Source organism: Amphiprion ocellaris, chromosome 8 (assembly GCF_022539595.1).
Source record: "Amphiprion ocellaris isolate individual 3 ecotype Okinawa chromosome 8, ASM2253959v1, whole genome shotgun sequence".
NCBI lineage: Eukaryota > Metazoa > Chordata > Actinopteri > Pomacentridae > Amphiprion > Amphiprion ocellaris.
The window spans coordinates 15,878,731-15,902,384 of record NC_072773.1 but is presented as its reverse complement, the minus strand read 5'-3'; the positions used below and the strand labels follow the sequence as shown (position 1 = coordinate 15,902,384).

Below are 23,654 nucleotides of genomic sequence, written 5' to 3'. Positions count from 1 at the left end.
AGCTCTAAGTTTAACGGGAAAATACAGGTTGTTTCCTTTTTAAAACCAGCATTTATCACTGGTGTCCTACTTGTAAGAAGAAGAAAAAGATTCTCAGTGATTATGTTCTGTTTTTTGCTGAGTGTTGCTTTCATGGTCCTTGATTAGTTTTACTGCCATCTCTTGTGTATTTGTGTGTGTGTGTGTGTGTGTGTGTGTGTGTGTGTGTGTGTGTGTGTGTGTGTGTGTGTGGTTTTCAGTTTCATGTTCAATTACTCATTATGCATTCACCTAGCAGATCTTCTCTCCATTGTTAGACTGTCGTTATGCATCCTGCAGCAGAGCGCTCCAGCAATTCCTTGTGATATTTTTGTGATTCCTTGTGCCTGTTCTGGTTTCTGTTTTTGCCTGATAATCAGTAACTCTTGATATATTTTTGGATACGTGAACTGTTGCTGAGTTTTACCTTTTTACCTGCTCCTTGTCTGGACTGGCTGCTTCACTGACTCCTTCCTGTATTTAGCTCATGTCTTGTTTATTTAAACTTGGATTTTGGACTTTTACTCCGTGTCTTATCTGATCCCTGAGTTTAAGGTCCAGACCATCACAAACAAAGCTTGTTTTCCTTAAATGTATGAACAAATCGATGTCTGCTTTGTGTTCTGCTGTAGAATTACTGTGATAGCCAAATATTCAACCACAGTTTCTCTCTCCTTTCACTGCATTACCATCCATAAATATTGATGTCATCTCGTCCCCTGTCTTCCTGGTTCTTTCTCCTAATCTCTCTCTCACACATCTCTTGGCATTGATGTATCCCTCATGGCAGTGCATTAATAGAAATTTTCATGCTGTCAATTGCTCTTCTTTTGTTTTTGCTCCTCTTCAGCTTCCTTCATCACAATGTTTTTACCTCCTCCCCATCTACTCACTCTTTTCTCCCCTTTTTCCCCCTTTGTCTTTGCATCTTCTGTTCCTCACACCCTGACTCAAGCTGGTTTCTTCCTTCCTTTCATCCTTTCTCAGATTTTGGTGGCATCAAGTTGACTTTTGAAGCTTGATGTTTGCTAGTGAAAGGCTTATATTGTTTACCCGCTAAACTCCAAGCAGTTTCTGGGAATATCTTTTTTCATCCTCCCATCGTGTTTTTAATCACTGTGAGATCACTTTTTGCTGCAGTATAAAGTCCTGCACCTCTATGGGAAAAGTACAAACATGGCTAGAAGTAGAGAGAACTCATGCATATAGGACTAAAATGTCCTATATGCAATATGAAAAATGTATAATGTCATACATCATAAGAGAAGAATCAAAAAATGATCCGTTATTTTACATTTGCTAGCACAGCTTGCGGTTTAGCCCAGTTCAGGATAAAGTCTCAGAGTTTTGCTCGTGTGACTGTTGGCTACAGCTAATGGGGACTTAGTTGTGTGAATGTTGTGGCAATTGCTTCATTTTTTGAAATTGTTTAAACTGAATAATTTGGTTATGATGAAATGTCATGATCAACAGCTTACATGTGAGTAATATCCTTGCCAGATTTGTGCATCACTCATGATTATTTTAAGGACTGTTGAAAATCTGATGAGCCTATTTGTTTTTTACTACTAAATGGTTTTTGAGGTATTATTTTAAAGATAACACTTCTTTCAAACCCGCAGGTAGGTTCTGGGGTTCTGAAGGTTAATTTGAGAAACACCTGCAGTTGGTTTAAGGGTAGTAATTTTTGATCATTGAGCCAGTCATTAATTGCACAGGTGGTAGGACAGCTGACTACAGTGTTTCACATTTTGAGAGTCCATGTGTCAGCTGCAACTTAATTACACATTTTAGGTCCACGCATGTGTTTGAGGAGCTGGTGTTGAGAGGCATGCAGAAGACTTTAAAAGGAAAAGTATCACACATCGTCATTGCTTTCAGGAAACTTATTTTTTAATACAAAATGGCCATTGCACATCACATATTTAGGGAGTAACCAAAGCAGTGTTTAGCTGCACTCTCTGGTTAAAATGTGAAATCCTCTGATGTCACTTATAATCACTGATGGATTGTGGTCCAGTGTGGGTGGAAGTGTGCTTTGTTGGTGAAGCCACAACGGAGTTTATCTGTATGTAACTTCAGAAATTAAACTGAAAGTCAGCAAAAGCTTTCTGTCTTCTTTCAGGTGGGTGTAAAACTTCCCTGATCAGACATGGACTTCCCGGACGAGTTCCTGCTGGCGGAGCTGCAGCTCTACAATGACTCGCTTTTCCAGAACAACTTCAGCAGCGCCTACAACGACACCGACGCCTTACTGCCGACCGGGGTGAAGGTCACCATTGTGGTCGTCTACATGATCGTCTGTGTCATCGGCCTGGTGGGAAACTTCCTGGTCATGTATGTCATCATAAGGTAAAAATAATACGAGTTTCTTTATTAACGCAGAACACGGGCTTAAAACTGTTTTTAAAATAGCTCAACGTGCTCACGTAATTTTGTACAAATGACAATAGCTGGCTTTATAGTTGAGAATGATGACATAACAATCCAAACTGATAAGATTTATGACATAAATCTATAAATAATTCAGTCTAAGCAAATTAGCGAGTCAGTCGGTCACAGGTCCAATCATTGCTTAGAAAGAAATGTCAATACCAGCACTGTATTATTAGTCCAAAAATCAATACAGTGACTGAAAGAAAATTATTCAGTGTCAATTCTGATAGTCATCTGCATCATTTATTGAGTAGAGTCACAAAGATTTGCCACTTTTCTCAGAATATCTTTGTACTCTGGACACCTTTGATGGACCAGTGCATTCCAATTCCAGGGACTGGAACCCTCCTAAGGGCTTCATTCTAAGCTGAAAAAACACTTTGCAGCTACACAAATGTTGATATTTTTTTCCAATCAATGCGTTTTTCTTTTTTTTTTGTGAGGATTATTGAATAAATTTACATCAACATACTTCTAAAGTGTATATTTATGAAACAATCTGACTGAACAGTTGAATTGAAAAAAAGCCATTTGCACCGGGACTAGATTTTATCCGTTGTTAAACCCAATCAGTCGCCTTTTAAGAAGGTGTCTGAGCGTGACACTTTCACTGAAGAGGACGCTTCACACTGCTGTTATGAATGGATGTAGCATTGTGCTTCTTTTCCGTTGCATCAGATTTGGTGGAGTTGCAGCTGAGGATTTATAGGACTGAGTAAAGTTGTTCCCTGTCTAATTTACAGTGTTGACTAGGCAGAAGCAAGCGTAATTTTTTTACTTCCGTTTTTCAGATCTCACTGTGACCAGATGATGGGGATATGGAGATTTATTGTGTTTTTGAAGGCTCCTTGGTGTCATTTAAATTTGTTGTGATGTTTGTTTTCCTGCTGGGCTGCACAGTGGCTTGGCAGTTAGCATTTTCGCCTTGCAGCTAGAAGATCCCCGGTATGCATTCTCGCCTTTCCAGGATCTTTCTGCTTGAACTTTGTATGTTCTCCCTGGGCATGCTTGGGTTCTCTCCATCTTCCTCCCATAGTCCAAAAACATGCTGAGGTTAATTGGTAATTCCAAAATGTCCGTAGGTGAGAATGTGAGTGTGATTGTTTGTCTGTATATGTAGTCTGTGATAGACTGGTGACCTGTTCAAGGTGTCCTCTGTCTTCACCATAAGTCAGCTGGGACAGACAGGAACTCTAATGATGATACAGTGGTGTATAGATAATGGATGGATGTTTTCATTCTGGTAATTCAAGTGGTTATTCAAAAATTTCAATCATCAGTAGTTGCAGCTTGAAAGATCAAGTTCTTTTTGAGCAGTTTTTCTTCTAACATAAAAGGGGATCTTTCAAAACACGTAAACCCCCCTCAGCACGTGTTAGTGTGTGTGAGTGTGTCTGGTTGTGCAGATATTCCCATGGAATGCCTGATAGGCAACTGTCTGGTCATGTATGGGTCATGGGTGCCACCGTGTGTGTTCGCGTGCATGTGTGTATGTGTGCACATTATTCTCCCATGGATTTGACTGAACAGAGCGTAGGTGGATTCATGTTGCTTCAGTTAGTGCATTTGCCCTGAGAGCACCAGCTGTTTACTCATGTATGTGATGTTGAGCTCGGGGAGTGTGTGCCTGTGTGTGTGTGTGTGAGACCTTGTTGTTTTTGCCATACTTTGCTGGAGTTTTGCCCTGTAGTAAGGCATCATAGTTGTTTGCTTGAGACTGATGTCATTTCAGACAGGTGATGTAACATATGGTTGACAGCTGTGCCTTTGCTTTTGCTTTGGTTTTTATACTGGGAGGTCCTAGTGGGGAATTTTGAAATGTCAATTTCTTTTCCAATCTGTCCACCAATATAAGACAGAACAGGTTATGTAATGACATAATTTTGCCTTAATATATGTAGAAATGGTGGTAGTAAGGCTTAGGTCTACTGCCAGACTCCAGAACAGCTTCAGTGCTCTATGTCACACGTTCTCCTAATTTTGTGAGACTCTGCTGGAAGAATAAACATGGCTTTTTTCTTGGAATAATTTTTTTTTTTTATTTACTCCTGAGTTGTGTGACAATCGGCGTACGTTTGTCCATCTGTCTGTCCGTCTGTTAGCAACATTACTCAGACACGGACTAACAGATTTGGAGGAAATTTTCAGGGAAGGTCAGAAATGACACAAGGACCAACTGATTAGACTTTGGGAGTGAGGCTTACAGCGTGGATCCATTTGTGAGATAGGGCACAGCGTCACTGTAATTATGACTACAAATGAACGCTACATCAGCTGCCTGCTGACGATCACATGATTGCAATCCTACTACAAATCAAACGCTGCGGACTTATCAGGACTTATTCATCGGAAATCATACAAGGAACAATTGATTAAACTGTGGGACTGTTTCCGAGTCCCATCATATTTGATAGTCCGAGTCGCTGGCTACATATTTAGGTCACATGATTCGGTATCCTGTACTGAATTAAATCAGTGATTACTCATGCTGTCTGTGGATACATTTGCATTCAGCATTTATTGCCCCATTATTTCTTCTTTTTTTTTTCTGTGACACCTGTTCAAAATGTTACTCAGGACCTTTTGAAGTTTTGAAAGATGGCTGGTGACTACCAGTGGGAGTTTTATGGGGGGAAACAAATGGAGCCTAAAATGTTTGCATGTCTAAGTCTGATACTGTCAGTACAGTTTATTTTTCCTCTGATACGAAGTACAAGTTACAGATTCCCATATACAGAGCAACCAGCAAATAACATTGTGATGTTAATCCCGTTCTTCGGCCTTTCTTTACATGATATGTAACTTGGCATGAACCATTTGAAAAAAATTAATTGGGAATCTCAAATCAAGTAAGTAAAGTAAGTGAGCTGCCTTACAAAGTGACAATTTCCCTTTACACATGCTATGGTTAGCATTTATACTCAGTCCTATGAACTGTCACAAAACTACAAGTTCTCCTTTTTTTCTACTTTGAAACCTTCATGAAATAAAGTGGGAGCCCATGTTAAAGCTGGTCAGCAGCACGGCTACACAACATGTGCTTCGAGCATCAACCACTGCAATGTTCACATTTGCAACAGTCATGTTGAAAGAACTGTGGTGTGAACTTTGTTTGTTGCTTGATACAAAAATAAAACTTGTACAGTTCAGATTTCCCACTAGTTATCTAAGAGTCTCTCAGATTTAATACAACTTCAGATACAAGGAAATATTTCAGCTACTTAAAGTATGATACTGAGAAAAACTGTCATTTTGTCTGCAGCGTTTTGCAGTTGTTGCCTCCACACAAGGCAACATGACTAATTAGTTTGACCATTTAAATTGGCACCGCAGGGTTTTGAATGACAAGTGCAAAGCCAAATCTGAATGCCAGCCAAAGCTAAACACTATTTTGACCTTTCCCAGTGTTACACCATATAATGGATACCGATTTGTAGTCAAAAAATAGCTTCACTGAAAAATAGGCTTTTTAAAGAAAAAGTTCTAGTTCTAGTTTAGAAACATATGAACTATCCTTCAGAATCATTTCAATAATTTAAGAATCATTGATTCTTTCCAGGGCTGCACAGTGGCTTGGTAGTTAGCACTTTGGCCTTGCAGCTAGAAGATCCCTGGTTTGCATCCCTGCCATTCCAGGATCTTTCTCCATGGAGTTTGCATGTTCTCCTTGTGCATGCGTGGGTTTTCTGCGGGAACTGCAGCTTCCTCCTACAGTCCAAAAACACACTGAGGTTAATTGGTAACTCTAAACTGTCTGTAGGTGTGAATGTTAGAGTGCTTGTTTGTCTCTATATGAAGCCCTCTTACAGGCTGGTGATCTGTCCAGGGTGTCCTTTGCCTTTGCACTAAGTCAGCTGGGACCCTAACGATGATTAAGTGGTGTATAGATAATGTATGGATGGATGGTTCTTTCCAAATATAGTGATTCAAGTCATCTTGTGCAAATATCCAGTAGTTTATATATATATATATATATATATATATATATATATATATATATATATATATATATATATATATATATATATATATATATATATATATATATATATATATATATATATATATATAGTCTCTGTAGGGTTGTAGGACTATATATAGCAGCAAAACAAATATCTCAAATATTTTTTTTTCCCAATAGTGTGCAGCTCTCTTCTGGGGAACTGAAGTGTAGGGGAAATTATTATTGTTTGGGAATTTTAGCGTGTGTGTTACAGTGTTGTCTCCATGTTGCCTCTACTACCTCTTTTGTTGATAATTACCATCCTTGCTCTCACTGTGACATCTGCATGATGTTCTGAAGATAGAAATATGAGTCATACCCACACACACACTCGTGCGCACACGGACACATGCTGGCAATTATTCCTTTCCCACCCACGCTTAGTCACACAGAAAACACAAACACACACTCTTCAGACTCACGCGCTCAAACTGAATCTCCGCTACAGTTACTTCACTTGTGTACTCAGCCACGCGAGCTCTCGTCAGGTGCCCTCTGTTAAGATGGCCGCCTTCGACAACTTGCCCTCATCAAAAATGTCAGCCTCTGTTTCTAGACATGATGCCTGACCCCATCACTTGGCATGACTGGATGAGGAGGAACAGTGCAAACATCTGCCCTCATTAACCTCTAAGACTGGGGTGAATTTCAATGATCTTCCTGGATGTTTTTACTTAATCATCTCAGCTTTACATTCATGAAATATCCAAGTTCCTCAGGAGTTTCATGTGACAGTTCAAGTAGTCAAAGAACAATATGACAAGTTACTGTAGGAGACATTAATTTATGTATAATACCTGAACTCCACAAGAGATTTATTCAACAGAATCATACACCCTGAATACTGCCTTCTTGTTCAGAACTTTAACAATCCAGAGACATGCAGCTTAGGTCAGTTGGTCTCAGCAGGTTGGAGTGTGTGTGAATGGTTGTCTGCCCTTTCATGTCCTCCCATTGTGGACTGTGTGACTGTACCCTGCCTCTTACCCAGTGTTAGCTAGGATCAACTCCAGCACCATGCCATGCTCTTAAAGGATAAGTGCATATTGCTTATGGATGGATGGATTAAAGAGATAATTGTTACATTAATTTGCTCTTTTATATAGATGCCACTTTATTTAGGTCCTTTTACAAAGATGTACAGTCACTGGTCACTTTATATATATATACATATATATATATATATATATATATATATATATATATATATATATATATATATATATATATATATATATATATATATATATATATATGCCAATTTGGATATAAAAAAACACATCTACTCATTTTTTTTTCACCCTCAGACCCAAGTCTAATCTGTATTTTTGCTTTCTTACTCTAAATACGAGACACTGTCTCAACATCATGTATACATTACTCAACAGGTAAAGTATACTGACTGTTGGATGAACCTTAAAGACCGTGAAAGCAGTAATGAATAATCTCACACTCAGTGCAGGTCAAAACATCAGCCAAGTGCTTTGAATTTAAAGATGTCCATTTATCCCAAAGACTTAAAAAATGGGACCCAATGGGACTCTGCTCGACTCAGTATTAAGGTGATGGATTATGGGTAATTACCTGGCATAGACTGAAGTCTCATCCAGGAGCTGTACCAGGCTTCAGGAATCTCATAACACCAGGCTGCCTGAAATCACTTATTCATGAAGAGATGCAACAAGAAAGAGAGGCGGAAAATAAGAGATAAGAAAATGTAAAAGAAATGTGTTTGTACTGTGCCGTTAATGTGACGTTTTGATATAATTTTAAAGACATACTCACAGCTAAGATAGGTCTGAGTAATTCTTTAGAAGCAGATGAGAAGAGGTGACATTGAACCTACACAAACATGCCCCCCCACACATGTTCTGTTTACTACTACTGTATTCACACAGCAAGGTTTCCTTGAACATAAAAGGCAAAATTATAAACCTTCACTGGTTAGTTACTTTCTATAGCCAGAGGTTATAGAAAAATGTAGGTGTAGCATCTTTTCCATTACTCAAAGGTGTCTAAAAGAATGCCTGAATTTTCATGTTTTGTAAAAGTGGCTATACAGTAAAAGCTGCAAGACTGACTGGAAGAGAGGCAGAGAAATCCTACAACTACACAAATGTGCCGCAAAATATATGCATTAGTAGCATCAAAATGGAACAGTCATTAACCTGTACCCTTTCAAAAGTAGTATGCCTAAATAACTCCCTGATATATCAGCTTGTCACTCTGCAAAAGGGAAACTCCATTTTGCACACTAGGCACTATATTTTGACAAGGAAGCAGATTTAATTTAATAAAAATAACACTTTGCAATCACAGCTGAGAAAGTGCAATCAATCTTTACAATGTAAAGAGGTGACAGTCAAGCAAAACATTATGATTGGTGTTAAATGTTTCCCTTGTGGTGTGGCTATGTCAAATGGAGGAACGACAGAGAGAACAAAAGACAAACGCAGACTTGTGTTGCCCACGTGTTAGGTTTGAGGTAGGCAGGGACAGTGGGAGGTTGGCATTGTGATGGAGAAGCAGAGCAAGACAAAGAAAGATTGACAACGACACAAAGGAACTCTGGGATGTATATAATAGGTGGCTTGCTCTGTAGTTTAGCCCCAAAGAAGATTATGTCAACTGGACTCCTCCAAGCTCCAGATACATCCAAATCCAAAATTCAAAAGGAAAACAGGAGTGAGAGGGACGACACATAAATTCACAGAAGTGTTGGTGGCAGCAGACAACAGATGCAAACAGCAGCGCGCGAGAAAAGCTTTTCTATGACAGAGGTGAGCTCAGAGCTGCGACTGAGCTTTTACAGATTTTTTTATTTGGTCACAGATGTTCCTGTATCCTTTTCCATCTTTGTGAATTCTCACAATCAAATTTTTCAGTTTCTCTGGCAATTCTCTTCCATGTTGAGCCATGATGTAGCCTTGCAGATAGACCTAACGGTCCAAAACTGAAAATTCATATTTTATATTCATGTTTATGCAGTTAGACTGAAATCGTGGTTGTACTCAATTTAGCTTCAGTGACCACAGGTTATCTAACTTGTGTGTCAGTGATCACAGGTGAATTCACTTGTTCTGTGCTGAGTTGCTACTTTGACCTGTATTTTCCGATATAGTCTTTAAAATATGTGTTTTGGATTGTTCATTGAAGGAAATACTCAACTGGTCAACTTAGAAATAATGCAGCTATTAAAAGATGTTGTAATTGTGAATCATTTCACATTAAGGGTTATTACACAGGGGTGTACTCACGTCTCCTGTATGGTGTATCAATGACTGGTCATTATCACTCTGCAGATGCATAAAAACATTTGCACAAATGCCTCACTTCTATATTCCCAATGTTGTGAATTGTTTAGTTTAAATGCTAAAATTCATGCATTTATGCAGTTAAAAGACCGATTCAATCATATGTTAAATACAATGAAAGAGAGAGGATTTTATTTTGGTAAAGTTCATGTGAATTTGATAACAGGAAGAGCGTGTATTTTATGTGCTTTTATTTTGAAATAAATAGGAAGTAAGCAGTCCTGTGAAAAGTGTCAAAAAACAGCCCAAGGCTTATTAAACCAAAAACCATACCGGTGATGTCTGAATCTGACTGTAGCTTTGATGACATCACCACTATAATGACCCGTCTTTGTTGGCTTCCTGTTTATTTTAGAATTAGTGAAAAAAGGGGAAAAAAGTACTAATAACTTTCAAGGCTTTACAGGGTCTCACTCCACACTATATTTCTTAAGTCTTCCCTTCTTATGTGTCTAAGCCCGAGGTCTTATGGCAAGGATTTCTTGGATGAACCTAAATCAAGGTGGCCAGAGCTTTGGCTGTCTAAGCTCCCCAACTCAGGAGCGGTTTGCCCAAGGAACTCGGGTTAAACTTTAGATACTTTAGATATTGTGGATACATACTGTGGATTTTGTCCTGCACCTTACGCTGCAGTGATGTAAAGAATGGATCGCCTGAGGGCAAGTGTGGACAAGGGGAATAACAGCAGCAGTAGTGTCAAAGTACATCCATCTACCCATAAAGTAAAGCAAGTAAACTAAATACAGAAATATAAATGTCCAATAAACAGGTAGACATATACATCTACAATGTAATTTAAAAAAAAAACTAGAAAAAAGTGACCACCTTGTGACCAGGGCTATGTTAAAAGTAAAAAATTGAATGTTATTTTGCTTATTACAGGTAATACACCTTTTAACACTGCATGTAAAACAGCAAAACATATTGGTATGTTTCTATGACATCTCTGTGTTTCTGTTCTGTTTTATACATTTTTATATAAAGCAACACACTATCGCACTGTGCCCCAGACAATTTTTTTCTTTACTTTGCATCCCCGTGAGCAGATGTTGTACTCATGATGTGCATGCATAGATACTCTGACGTGAAGCTTTAAAAAAATTATTATTTGAAGGAAGGAGACAAAAAAGGATTTTTTTTTTCTTTTGCATCCACAGATGATCTTTTAAATGCCGGAGTAAATGGCAGATGGAAAGCAAACGCAGCAGACAGCAGCTGCCCAATTTACCTTTTCCTCGTAAACAAAAAAAACATAAATGATAAAAGGCACAGAGGAAAAGCCATCAAGCAGCATTAATTGAGGCTGTGTGTCTGTCGGGAAACTCTTCTCTCAGCGTCTTTTTACTTTTTGTTTTCCCAGACATGCATTAGCACTTTTTTCTGACAGCGCTGTGAGCTTAGCGTGTTTTCAGCTCTCAGTGCTGTCAGAGAAGAGAAGAAAAAAGAAGAGTTTTAACTTTCCGCAGCAGAGCATTGCAGTGCAAATGTGTTTTTGACTCATAGCAACAACAGTTGTGAGCAGGTATTCTTACAAGCATCTGTTTAGTGCTACAAGGTGGACTACAGGGAGAAAGAAGCATCATGCTGAATTCAGCACAGAACAGCCTGAAGAGAGAGAGATGGCAGGCTGAAGCTGTGTTCACATGAAGCAGTTTTTTTTTTGTTTGTTTTTTTTGAGGGAAAAAGAGAAGCCTGAAGGGATTTTTGTTGGAAAAAAGAGGATTTTGTTTCCATAACAACAGACCGATCCACGTTGTACAGTTTAGGACATTGTCAGCCTTTGGCATCGGTTCTGAGACATCAAAATGATTCCTTGGAGGGAAAAACACAAGGAATGACTGAAAAAGAAAAGAAAAACATACACAAATTTTTAAATTTATTGTGTCGTAAGCCTGTGCCAGTAGACCTAAGAACAAACAGGCTTAGGAGGTATCAAGTGGATGTGAAATGAAGCTGTATTCCACTGGTAAGAGTGCATCCAGGTTCAGGAAGCCCTAGACAATGTTAGTTGATTCATAGTTTGAGAAATTCCAAGACTTTCATGAAGTTGAAACACTCCCAGCTGAATCGACAGATGAGGTACTGTGTTAGAAAAAGTGTCAGTGTTCATATTAAACTTAACTACATGAGTCAACTATAATTCTCAGGGAGCACTTTGCTAAGAAACCTCAAATCATCCATCCATTATCTATACACTGCTTAATCCTCATTAGGGTCACGGAAGAGCTGGAGTCTATCCCAGCTGACTTAAGGTGAAGGCAGGGGACGCCCTGGACAGGTCGCCAGTCTATCACAGGGCTACACATACAGACAACCTCAAATCATAGAGCTGAAAATTCTGCGTGCTTCTAGATGCAGGCCTAAGCTGATGATTACAGACTAGCTTTTGGCAAACTGCTGGAAGCAACTTCTTGTCTTGGGTCCAATCCCAGTAGCGGCACTTACTGACTCTGAGGCACATTCCTACAAAGTGCGCGAGGGCTCTGATGCCACTTTTTGACACTATTACATACCTAAACTTTCCTGAGAGACTCATAGTGAAATATCTCTAAACACTGCTGTCCTGCCCGCAACAAGATGTACATGAAGTAGGGAAGGAATCCATTAGGAGGTTTATCTGTGACAGCATCTCACTGCTTTGGAGGTTATTTATTGCATGTTTGGACAGTTTGTGTATTTCCAGTCAAACGTTTCCATTGAAATTATAGATGATCATGGCTGCCTTCATGTTTTGTAGTTTGCTAGAGAGTATTAACACTGTAATGTCACAAATAGGAGTGATCAACTGAGCGGTAATTAAATTGCTTATGTATAAGATATGAGTCCAAATTGACTTTTTTTTAGACTGATGCTTAATGCCGTTGCTCTTTTTATGTACTTTTTCACCCTCGTGAACTCACACTTAATCGCTGCAGGATTGGGCTTTAAAATGCAAACAGTGGAGGGTCTAAATGCAGAAAACAATCTGCCCTTTACCTTTGTGTAGGACAGCAAACATGATGGATGGATAAATGTTGCATCTGATTGTCCTGCAGGTGGTTGGAGTTTGGATCTGTCATTGTATCGTAGCCTTTATTTACCATAACCACAATGTTCCTGGTACCTTCATCTTCCTGCTTCTCTGTGCATATCTTGTATTACAGAAAGCAAGACTCCACTGTCTGTATTCTTGTCTGGCGTTTGGGTTGTTCTAGGTTGAGAAATAGTGATGACATGATTGTGAGTTTTCAGCTTTTAAATACAAATGTACAAACATCATCTAAACCACTGACCTCTGCTACTTTCCAAAGTACAACTCTGTGTGTTTTGACATGAATCTTGTGCCTTTACAATTATGACGTGAGAAGTGTTTTAACTATGACAGCTCTCTGAATGGGCTGTTTTTTTGTGTGCAGTCTCCACAGTAAAAAGAAGACGACATATTTTCTATATTTTCATACTTTTCTGAGAGCTTTAATTAAGTGGGTGTGATGAGAGACACTGGATGTCAAAAGACAATATATTTCACACAGTACTTCATTATTAGTTCTAAAAAAATAAAAAAAAAAAACATACAAAATGTGAAGAAAGTTATTTATACGAACAAAACCGAGCTCTGAGAAAATAAAGAGATCCAGAACAAAAGGTGAGAGATGATATCGCAAAGCTGTGTAACATGTAAAAACAACATATTGCTTCTTGACTGATCTGACTGAGTAAACCCAGGCTTACTCTGCAGGAGTTTCAAAGTCCAAACAGATTTTGAAATCAGGTTGCACTTAAGGAGAAATGTCACAGATTTTCTTCTTTCTAATCTCAGACATTCACATATGACAAACTTTGAAAATAACAGTGCATCACGCTGTAAAGGTCATTCCCAAAATTATCATGCTAGAGGAAGCAGAGCACCACCTCACATGATGTGAACGAAGTGGAGACTTAATAATGACAGGTAGCAGTCCAGTTGAGGAAATGTTTGGGGGAATGACCTTCCTTACTAGAACTTAAGGGGAGATTTTCTGTCAGCTACATTTGATATCTGTACCAGGTCTGGGACTTTAACACTTCAATTTCGTTTAATAAATTACAGAAAAATATGCCTCGTTTTCTCAGTTCCCTAATTCCTGGCACACCGGTTACACTGATGCACACTCCAGCATGGTAGGTGGTGGTCTGTTTGCCAGACGTGAAGAAAAAGATACACAGGATGCATTGAGTGATGTTAGCGCAGAAGAAAATTTGTAGAAAGGTGCCCAAATAGTTCAACAGGTGGAGTGGGTGACCCATTAACAGGTATTCTGGGTTCAGTTCTGGCTCACGGCCCTTTGCTGCAGGTCTTCTCCCTACTTTCCTGTCTGTCTCTTCACTAACCTGTCAAATAAAGCCAAAAATGGCCCAAAAAATAGTAACTTAAAAAGAAAGTTTGTAGAATAGTGAAGGAAGATGAGACCACATTGTTGGGCAGAAAGTTTTCTTTTAAAAATCTTTGCCATGGCAGCTTGAATAAAAGCGTGGCTGTGTGCAAATTGTGCAACAAAGAGTTTTCTCTTTTAACTGTAGAAACTATTTTATGCAAATGAGCTTCGGGACAACAAACCGCAATGCAGCTTGAAACGCGATGCAATGCAACCAGTATGCAATGTGGCGCATTTCGCATAGACAATGAATGGGATGTGGAAAACTGCCCGAACCTTTCAACCACGTACCTTTCGCATTAGCTACGACAGTCCTGATACTGGCAGCCCACAATAGACCACTATTCAAGATACTGGAAGCGCTTTAGTTTACAAAAAGTCTTAAAATGTTGACTGTAATCGTTATAATTGCACTTTGAGTTTACAGTAATCTGTAAATGTAGTAGACAGATGAAAAATGCAGATAAATCTAAATGAAACAAACATTTTTGTTGTTTAAGTTCACGTATGTCTATTCATTGATTCATTCGTCAACCAAAATTAATTTTAGTTGAAAAACTTTGCTTATTGTGTCAAATATTGCTATTTGACAAAATGTGATTAATCATGATTAATTAATTACAAAGCCTCTAATTAAGTAAATACATTTTTTTTTAAATCATGTCCCACCACTCATCTGTACATTTACAAGATTTTACTAATTGTCCACAGGTTTTACTAACATTGGCAGAAAAATAATAACTCTACATACTAGAAATATTTTGCAACTTGAATTTCTAATTTGTTTCCATACCACTGTAGTCTACTGTTTAGTGCAGTTCAGCCAAAAACTCTCTGAAATGTTGTCATGTGGCTGTTGGTCACAGCTGAGTTGCTAATGGCTTCATGGTTGCACCGGAGAGAGATACTTTTCTGTTTAGTCATTATTTTTGTCAAGTTTTCAATTTTTGATACGTTAATAAAATATCACAGTTTTAAGCTTAGATTTGATAAAGTGTTCTGACGGAGGGACACGTCACAGATGACTAGTTTAAGGATTTTTTAACTTCCTACTTTACCTAATAATCTGAAAATTGGTTCCGACAGACCAAGATCCCAGAATAGAATGAGGTGTGAACTCAGTTTAAGGATGTCCAACATGGTGGAGGAGGAGCTAAGGACTGAGGAATGGCAAATAAGTGCAAATAAAGGAAAACAGGAGGGAAGAAGTAGGGATTGAAAGATAGAAAGAACAGCCGTAGGCACAGAAGAGTAAATCTTCAGGGTCTCTGGAGACAGTGTACACACCTGAGCCAATTAAGGTCTGTACACTGACTGGCTAAAACTAATCAGGATGTTGCTGTGTTTCATTTGAATCCTCTGATGGGGATATTCTCTGTCCTATACACATACACTGGTATCTTAATTAGGAAAATAGGTATATGTAAGGTACCTGTGTTAAGGAGATGACACTTATCTGCCTTCTTCCATCTCTGCTAGATGTTTCCTCACTGTTTCTTTTTCTCCCAGAGTTGCTTATTATCATTACACACCCTCATAAATATTTATTGACAGTGCTTGCATGTGAGGTATTTGCTTAAAGTATGTGTGTGTTCTTGTGTATTTAGACCCAGCTTTAAACATTTTATCTCATCCTAAGATCCATAAAACATCAGAATTACTTACAAAGTGGTGGGTCAGTTTGTGTCAGGTTTCACCATCTGCTGCAGAGCAGATCTGGCATTTGAAGTGAGGTTTTGGTACCAGAGAGTCTAATTAGGTTGTAACTGGGCTTTGAGCTGCACTGAATGGCCCAGTTATCTGAATCTCACTTGGTAAACAGCCCGCTGGTCTTTGAACTGTCTAACAGTTTGGTTTACTAATTTATTTCAATCCAGCATATAAAAGTGAAAAGATAACTAAAAGTAGAAAATGACATCTTTCTTTGTTTTTGGGACAAATACTGGAAAAAATGGTGACTATATACAAGAGATATTTGACTATTTTACTACATTTTTAATTTGTTTCCATGCTCCGTCTCCTCCTTCCTATTTGTAAACACGGCCTGCAGTTCAGCCGAAAACTCCTGGAATGTTTGTCATACACATGTTGTCATGCAGTTTGGTATAATTTCAAGCTTCCATTTGTTTTCTGACAGAATGTCACAGATTAGTTCAAGGACCATCAGAAAGTTGATTATTATATCTTTTTCTGTATTATTTAAGGTAACATGCCTTCAGTTCTGTTGGTCATCAGGTTCAGACAGTTAAACACTTAGGTGCTGTTTAACACTTAAAAAGGGATTAATCATCATCACAGAAACAAAATTAGAATATTATAATATACACAGCCTGTTGGATTTAACTAAGCAAATAGGTAAGAGCCTGCCATTGAATAATTAATACGTTTCAGCAGGCAACAACTTATTTAACCCTAGCTGATGCAGTGAGTAGCTTCTCATTTCTTAAATAACCATGTCAGAAGACATATTCTGTGGTCGTAGAAAGGATGTTAATCTGTTTTAGAAGGCTTAAATTATTGGCCTGCATCAAGCAAAGAAAACAACTAAGGAGATTGCTGAAACTGCTAAAATCAGGTTCAGAACCGTCCAACGCATTAATAAAACCTAGAAGGATAGTGATGAACCATCATCTCTGAGGAAGAAATGTGGTCGGAACAAACTCATAGATGATCGTAGGAAATCAACAGTAGAACTCACGGCTATGATTAATAGTGAAAGTAAGAGCATTTCCACACACACAATGCGAAGGGAACTCCAGGGACTGGGACTAAACAGCTGTGTAGCTCTAAGAAAACCACTGATCAGTGAGGCTAATCAGAAAAAAGCTTCAGTTTGCTAGGTAGCATAAAGATTGGACTCTGGAGCAATGGAAAAAGGTCATGTGGTCTGATGAGTCCAGATTTACCCTGTTTCATCTCCTGTGATGGGGGCATTGGGGTAAGAAGAGAGGTGGATGAAGTGATGCACTCATCATGGCTAGTGCCTACAAGCCTGCGGGGATTAGGGTTATGATCTGGGGTTGGTCAGGTTCAGCAACGTTATGTTCCCACAGAATGAGGTCAGCTGACTACCTGGATATACTGAATGACCAGGTGTTTCCATCAGTGGATTTTTTCCTCCATGATTTCATGGGCATGTTCCAAGATGACGATGCCAGGATTCATTCATTCACATTGTGAACGAGTGGTTCATGGAGCATGAGGCATCATTTTCACACATGGATTGACCTCCACAGAGTCCAGACTTCAGTCCCATTGAGAATCTTTGGGATGTGCTGGAGAAGACTTTGCAGTGGTCTGACTCTCCCATCATCAATATAAGATCTTGGTAGAAAATTACTGCAACTCTGGACAGAAATAAATGCTGTGACATTGCAGAAGCTTATCGAAACGATGCCACGGCGAATGTGTGTCTTTGTCAGAGCTAAAGGCGGTCCAATGTAATATTAGAGTGTGCGACTTTTTTTTGGATGGGCAGTGTAGTATGTCTGATTGAAGACAAGGTTATTTTAGTATTTTCATTTAATTGAGTTTATTGTTCATCATCACTCAACAAATGTCCACCCCGTTTAAAAAGAAAACAATAGTTACGTATGTAGGCATACCTGCTTTCAGCTTCTCTTTGAGGTGAAATGTTAGCTGCCGGTTAGTTGCTTAGCGGACATGGCTGCAGGTGTCCACGGCTTGGTCATTTGCAGTTACCAGTCCCTCATTTCACTTTGCTGTTTGTGATCAGCCAAAAGTGTCTCTTTGAATAGATGGAAATATCAGACATTCATACTTTGGCTCAGAGACATGGAGCTGACTGAATAGGTAATTGCACACAGATGGTCTAAGTGTGTGTGTTTGGACAACAAAAAAAAAGAGCAAAAACACTTCAACTCATATATTTTGATCTCTCGTTATATAACTCTTCAGTGAAGTACATTTCTATCAAGTTCCGTTCATTCTTATTGCCATCGTAAAGGTCAAAATTAACTTTTTCACTTGAGGGAAAACAAACTGGGGAAGAATATTCTAATGAAAAGTGGAGCGGCTGTGTTTGGACGTGTAAGTCGAGCTGGGGAGTGTTATTCTGAGCTCTGCAGTGAAAATAGACTGAAGCAGATTGAAGGAGAGGCAGAACTAGAGAGAGAGGTCAATAAGCAGAGAAACTGATACAGAGAAAGGTGAGACATGAAGGGTGAAAAAAAGACATGAAATGAAAGAGAATGAGGAAACATCCAATGTCACATTATCTGATATATCATTTTTCATCCGCTATACAGTTACCTTCACTAATCAGAATGTGTGTGTGTGTGTGTGTGTGTGTGTGTGTGTGTGTGTGTGTGTGTGTGTGTGTGTGTGTGTGAGGGAGTGTGTAATCTACATTTAGTGAGAGTCATTATCACCCACTTGATGAAATCTGTTTATTCATTAGTCTGTCTTTCATCTATCATGCAGGTTTATCTGCAACATCGCAGCCTGATTAGAACTACATTTAAAGGATGATGCATGTGAGCATCAACATTTTGCACAACATAAACAGACAAAATACTTTTAAAATGACTGTACAATCGTGCATCCCATCGAGACAGACTGTCTGTTTAGAAGAGAGCATTGCAGATAATACAACAGTTACAACCAAGTCTTTATTACTCATCTTTTGCTTTGTTTTGCTTTTTTTTTCTTAGCTTTTACCAAAGCCATGTTCATTTGCAACCAGCTAAATCTATTACACCTTCATTGTAATTGCTGCTGAAGGTTTGGAAGGACTGGGGGCTAGCGAGAAGCGTTGATGCAAACCAGCAGCGAGGATAAGAGAGAGAAAAAAAGGCTGTCATGTCATGTCTGCTTGTTCTTGACCCTGAAAAAAATGATATAATCATAATAATTGCAAAAAAAATGAGAAATCTGACAGCAGTGATGCTAGAAAAAGCAGGTTAAAAATTGTACATAAAAAAATGGTGAAGAACAGTTAATGTATTTCCTTCAAATACAAATTAGTTTATTAATTTTCTAATTTACTTATAATTTCATAAAAACAAATATATAAATAAAAGAAACAAAAACATGAAAATCTGTATTTTATTGTGAATTAAAACATAAAACATAATTTAATTGTGGACAACATTAGAGTTCTTGCCTTTTGTGTCATTATTGTGTAAATTAATGCTTTTTCAGTGATTTTAGGAGTTATTGACTTTAATTCAGCAAAACGGAAATTCTGTAAAATAACCAAAAAAATGTTTAAAAAATGTACAGGTTAAACGTTTATTTTATTATTTTAACAGTTTTTATTGATGTTTGTGTTTCCTTCTGCTTCTTCTCTGCATTCATGCCAAATTAACATTTCTGACCACCATTTCAGGCAAAATGATAATAATAATAATAACAATAATAATAATAATAATAATAATAATAATAATAATAATAATAATAATAATAACAATAATAATAATAATAATAATAATAATAATAATAATAATAATAATAATAATAATAATAATAATAACAGTTATGTATTTTATGTATGTTTAATGAATCAGTTCAAGTTATGGCTTTTGTGCTTCAAATGCATGCATGTACCTTCAGATGCTTCTCTTGCTTGTCATGCCATGTGTGTGTGTGTGTGTGTGTGTGTGTGTGTGTGTGCGTGCGTGCGTGCGTGCGTGCGTGTGTGCGTGTGTGTGCGTGTGTGTGTGCTGCAGGGTAATGACCATGCCTTCCTCCTTCCTAATGACCACGTTGAATTATGAGGCCATTTACTCTGAACTGCAAATGAATCCCTCCCTACTGAGAACAGAGTGTCTGCGTTTGTGTGTATGTGTGTGCATAATGGACACCAAATATAGCTGGTTGTCACATGACTTCTCTGTCTCCACGAAACAGACACACACTCTCATTTGCATATATTCAGGACATTCGCAGGCCTTACGCCTTCTTCCCTGTAGCTCTTCTCTATGCCCGACCTTCGCCTGTTGTTCTTTTCTCTTTATTATTATTATTTTCAGTTGAATTTCTTGGCATCATTGTATCAAATTGTCTCCACAAAACTAAATGTAACACACTGATATACACTGAAGATCCACAACATTAAAACCATGGACGGCAGCAGCTCCCACCCTCCTCCCAGCAGGACAATACACCACCATGTTGCAAAAACTACTCAGAAAAGGCTCTAGAAACGCGACAAAAGGCTTTCCAAACCCCCAGATTTCAATCTGATCTTGCACCTTCGATTGAGTTCCTACCTAGTAACCCACAGGACCTGAAGGATTCACAGCCAACATCCTGATGTCAGTCACCACTTGACACCATCAGAGGTTTAGTCCAGGTTTAGTCCTTGAAGGATCAGAGCTGTTTCGATGGCACTTGGAGAATTGGCGCATCTCAAGGCGGGTGGTTTTAATGTTGTGGATGAACATTTCAGTCATTTAAATAGGTCTACTGTGGGGATCGTTGATGGCCGTCTTCACTGTCACAGATAGGTAGATTATGGACCACTGGAAATACCAAAATCCATTAACTGTGTTTTTACATTGGCTCTTAAATGGTGTAATTCTTTTATTTATTTTATTTCTTTTTAAGACAAAAAAAGCCCTTCAAATCCATCGGTGGTTTTGGGATTTAGGGAGTTAAATCCCTGGATTTTCAGGGCATCTTCGTAACTGCAGCACTGTACTGAGACAAACAATATTGTGCCGTCTGAGGTGACTGCTGCCACGTGGCTGCCGAAGCCCAAATCCGCCCTCAGAGCAAATCTTGATGAGCTGATCGTAATGTGATCTTTTGGGACTCACCGCATGGTTTTGAAGGGGACAGTGACTCTGTCTGTCCCAGCTGTCTCTCCACAGATGCTTTGGGTGCTACATCTGCAGCATGACTAAGCACAGTGGAGAGTTCGTGTCTGCAAAGAGAATGTAGCAAGTCTGAGAGAGCAGCAGCAGCAGCTGCTGTGTGCGCTCAGGTACAGTTAAACGCAGGTCACCTGTGTTTTGAGCCAAATACACAGCAACTGTAGTTTCACCATCAAAACACAGACAACTCAAAAAAGCAGCTGTAACTCTTTCTGTTCAGACACGGCGTTAGCTTACTGCACTCTGTGTTTAGGTAGATGTAACTGATCACTTGTAGAGTGAGGTTAAACTTTTCCCAGATTAATTTAGTAATTCCGATTTATTTATTTATTTTTTCTTGATCTGTGGCTTGATTGGTCAGTATTACCAGTTCACTAGTCAAAAAAAGTCTTTAAATCTGTGTATTTTCCTAGTAAATGATATTTTGAAACTGACAGAAGTTTCATGTAGACATTATGTGCAGTTCTGAGCTTTTTTTATACATATTTTTTCAGCAATTTTATGTGATATTTTGTAATTCAACAAAACAAAGACAATCTGTAAAAAAAAAATATATTTACCATTTTTCCTTAATATACATATATACAATATTACTTGGAAATCACATTAAATATCTGTGAATATAAATGCAGGAAATATAGTGTAATTTTATGGTTGAATGTTGTAAAAGAATTAATTATCATTTTTAAAAATGCATTTTTTTAATGTGGACATTATTTACAGTTTCAGCCTGCTTTTGTTGCTGTTGGTTTTTGTTTGTTTGTTTTCGTTTTTACATTTAACACATGAATTGAATATTTTTGGGCAATTTCACTACTTATGTATAATTCAATAAAACAGGGAAAAATCTATGAAATGACAATAAATTGTTAAAACGTGACAATTCTTTTTTTTCATAGTTCATGTTGTGTAGTTCATGATAGTTCTAAACAGATATTATATATTGATATTGTATGTCCCATTTGATGGATTTTATCAGCAGGTATAAGCTCAAGCCTCCCATCACACTTTACAGAATGAAGTACTTTTAACTACTGGATGAATAGATGTTGTACATTTTGTGTATTTCAAGATAAAGCTTGAATACATTTATTTTGTTTTACCCAGATGCCAGAGAAGGACAGTGAAGTAAAACGTGATGTATGTCCTGACTTATGCAGGATTTTATTTCTGTATATGTTAAAGCATTCAATTATGTCTGGTTATGTCAGGCTTTTTTCATTTCATTTTTTCCTTTTTTCTTTTCTTTTAATGTTGCTGATGTTATGCACTTTGAACTACCATTGTGTAGGCCAAGTGCTTTGCCTGCAAAGGTTGTGGTGTAGAGTTTGAAAATAACAGCAAGTGTTCCCCACAGTGCAGTTTTATTTAATTTATTTAAAGGTACTTCACACATAAATGAAGCCCTTACAGTATTATAGAGAGAAACCCAACAATTTCAAACGTTCCCTATAAGTTTTTCAATGGCAGTGGGAACAAAAAACTGTCCTTATACAGAGAGAAGCTTCTAACGTAACCAGGCTCAGAGATGGCAGTCATCCTCGACCGCTTGGGGTGAAGGTAAAGGGTAGACAGAAAAGATAATAGATAGAACTTAGACAAGCAACAGTAGGAGAGAAGACACACAGTGACTTATAATGGTGGCGTATAAATTGGGACTGTTGGGCAGCGAGACAACAATGTTCAGTTTTACTTCGTTTTAACATTAAATAAGAAAAAAAATCTACATTAAATTGAAATATTGAAGGTGACAACATGTGGGGAAAATATACTAATTTCTCTTTGGCTCTAGTGTAACAACCCCAGCCCTGCACTCATTTTCTTCTGCACCTGTAGGTGATCCACAGTATTTTGGTAGATGTTTAGAGGGAGTCCCTGCAGACATTAAAGGCCTCAGAATCACACTGTAGAGCAACCAGACTCCAATGCTGTTAGTAGTTCAGTTGCCCTCAAGTTTGAACTTTGATAGAAGATGATAGATGATCTTTCTCTTTCATCCTTCCACGTTTCAGTTTTCCTTTTGAGGAGTGTGAAGTCTGGAGTCTGTCCCCCTCAAGGGATGGTCGAGTGATATTTCCTTAGAAGAATTTTTTCTTTCTTTTTCTGGAGAGCAGTGATGTGATTAAACTGAGCCACAGGACACAACTTCCCCTTCAAACCTGTTCCCCCCTCTGTCATTCATGGTACATTCACTCTTCCTGATGGAGCTTTTTTATTTTATTATTTTCAAGACAACTAATGTGCATTTTTCTCAAAATGGAGAGTTTTAAATTCAGTCATATTCCCAGCCCATAAAACCACAAATTTATCAGCTGAGATGAAATACTACCATCATCTGATTTTCAGCTTTCTGATGGTCATTGAACTACTCATATGTGACATGAGTAGTTCAAATGTTCAAATCTAAGCTTAAATCACAATATTTCATCAAAAACACTTTATTTTACACGTATTATTTAAAACATCATCAAAAGTAAACAGCTGACTCAAAGCAAAAATACCAGAACAATCCTAATCTTGAGAATTCCCTGGTACTTCCTCTTGTATTACCAACAGCTACATGTTTTTTTTTGTTTGTTTTTGCATATTTATTGGAATAGCTTCACATCCATTTATTGTACAGACATACATGGCTGCTTCACAGCATATC

General features: G+C 38.1%; 1 protein-coding gene across 1 annotated transcript in view; it reads left to right on the top strand.

The window, feature by feature from the left end:
* Positions 1-23,654, top strand: part of oprl1 (opiate receptor-like 1) — a 106,779-nt gene that overhangs the window by 6,952 nt on the left and 76,173 nt on the right. The window contains exon 2 of the mRNA XM_023283104.3: positions 2,144-2,370. Within this exon, the coding sequence (XP_023138872.1) occupies positions 2,171-2,370 (200 nt within the window). The 5' untranslated portion in view covers positions 2,144-2,170. The remainder of the gene's footprint in view (positions 1-2,143; positions 2,371-23,654) is intronic.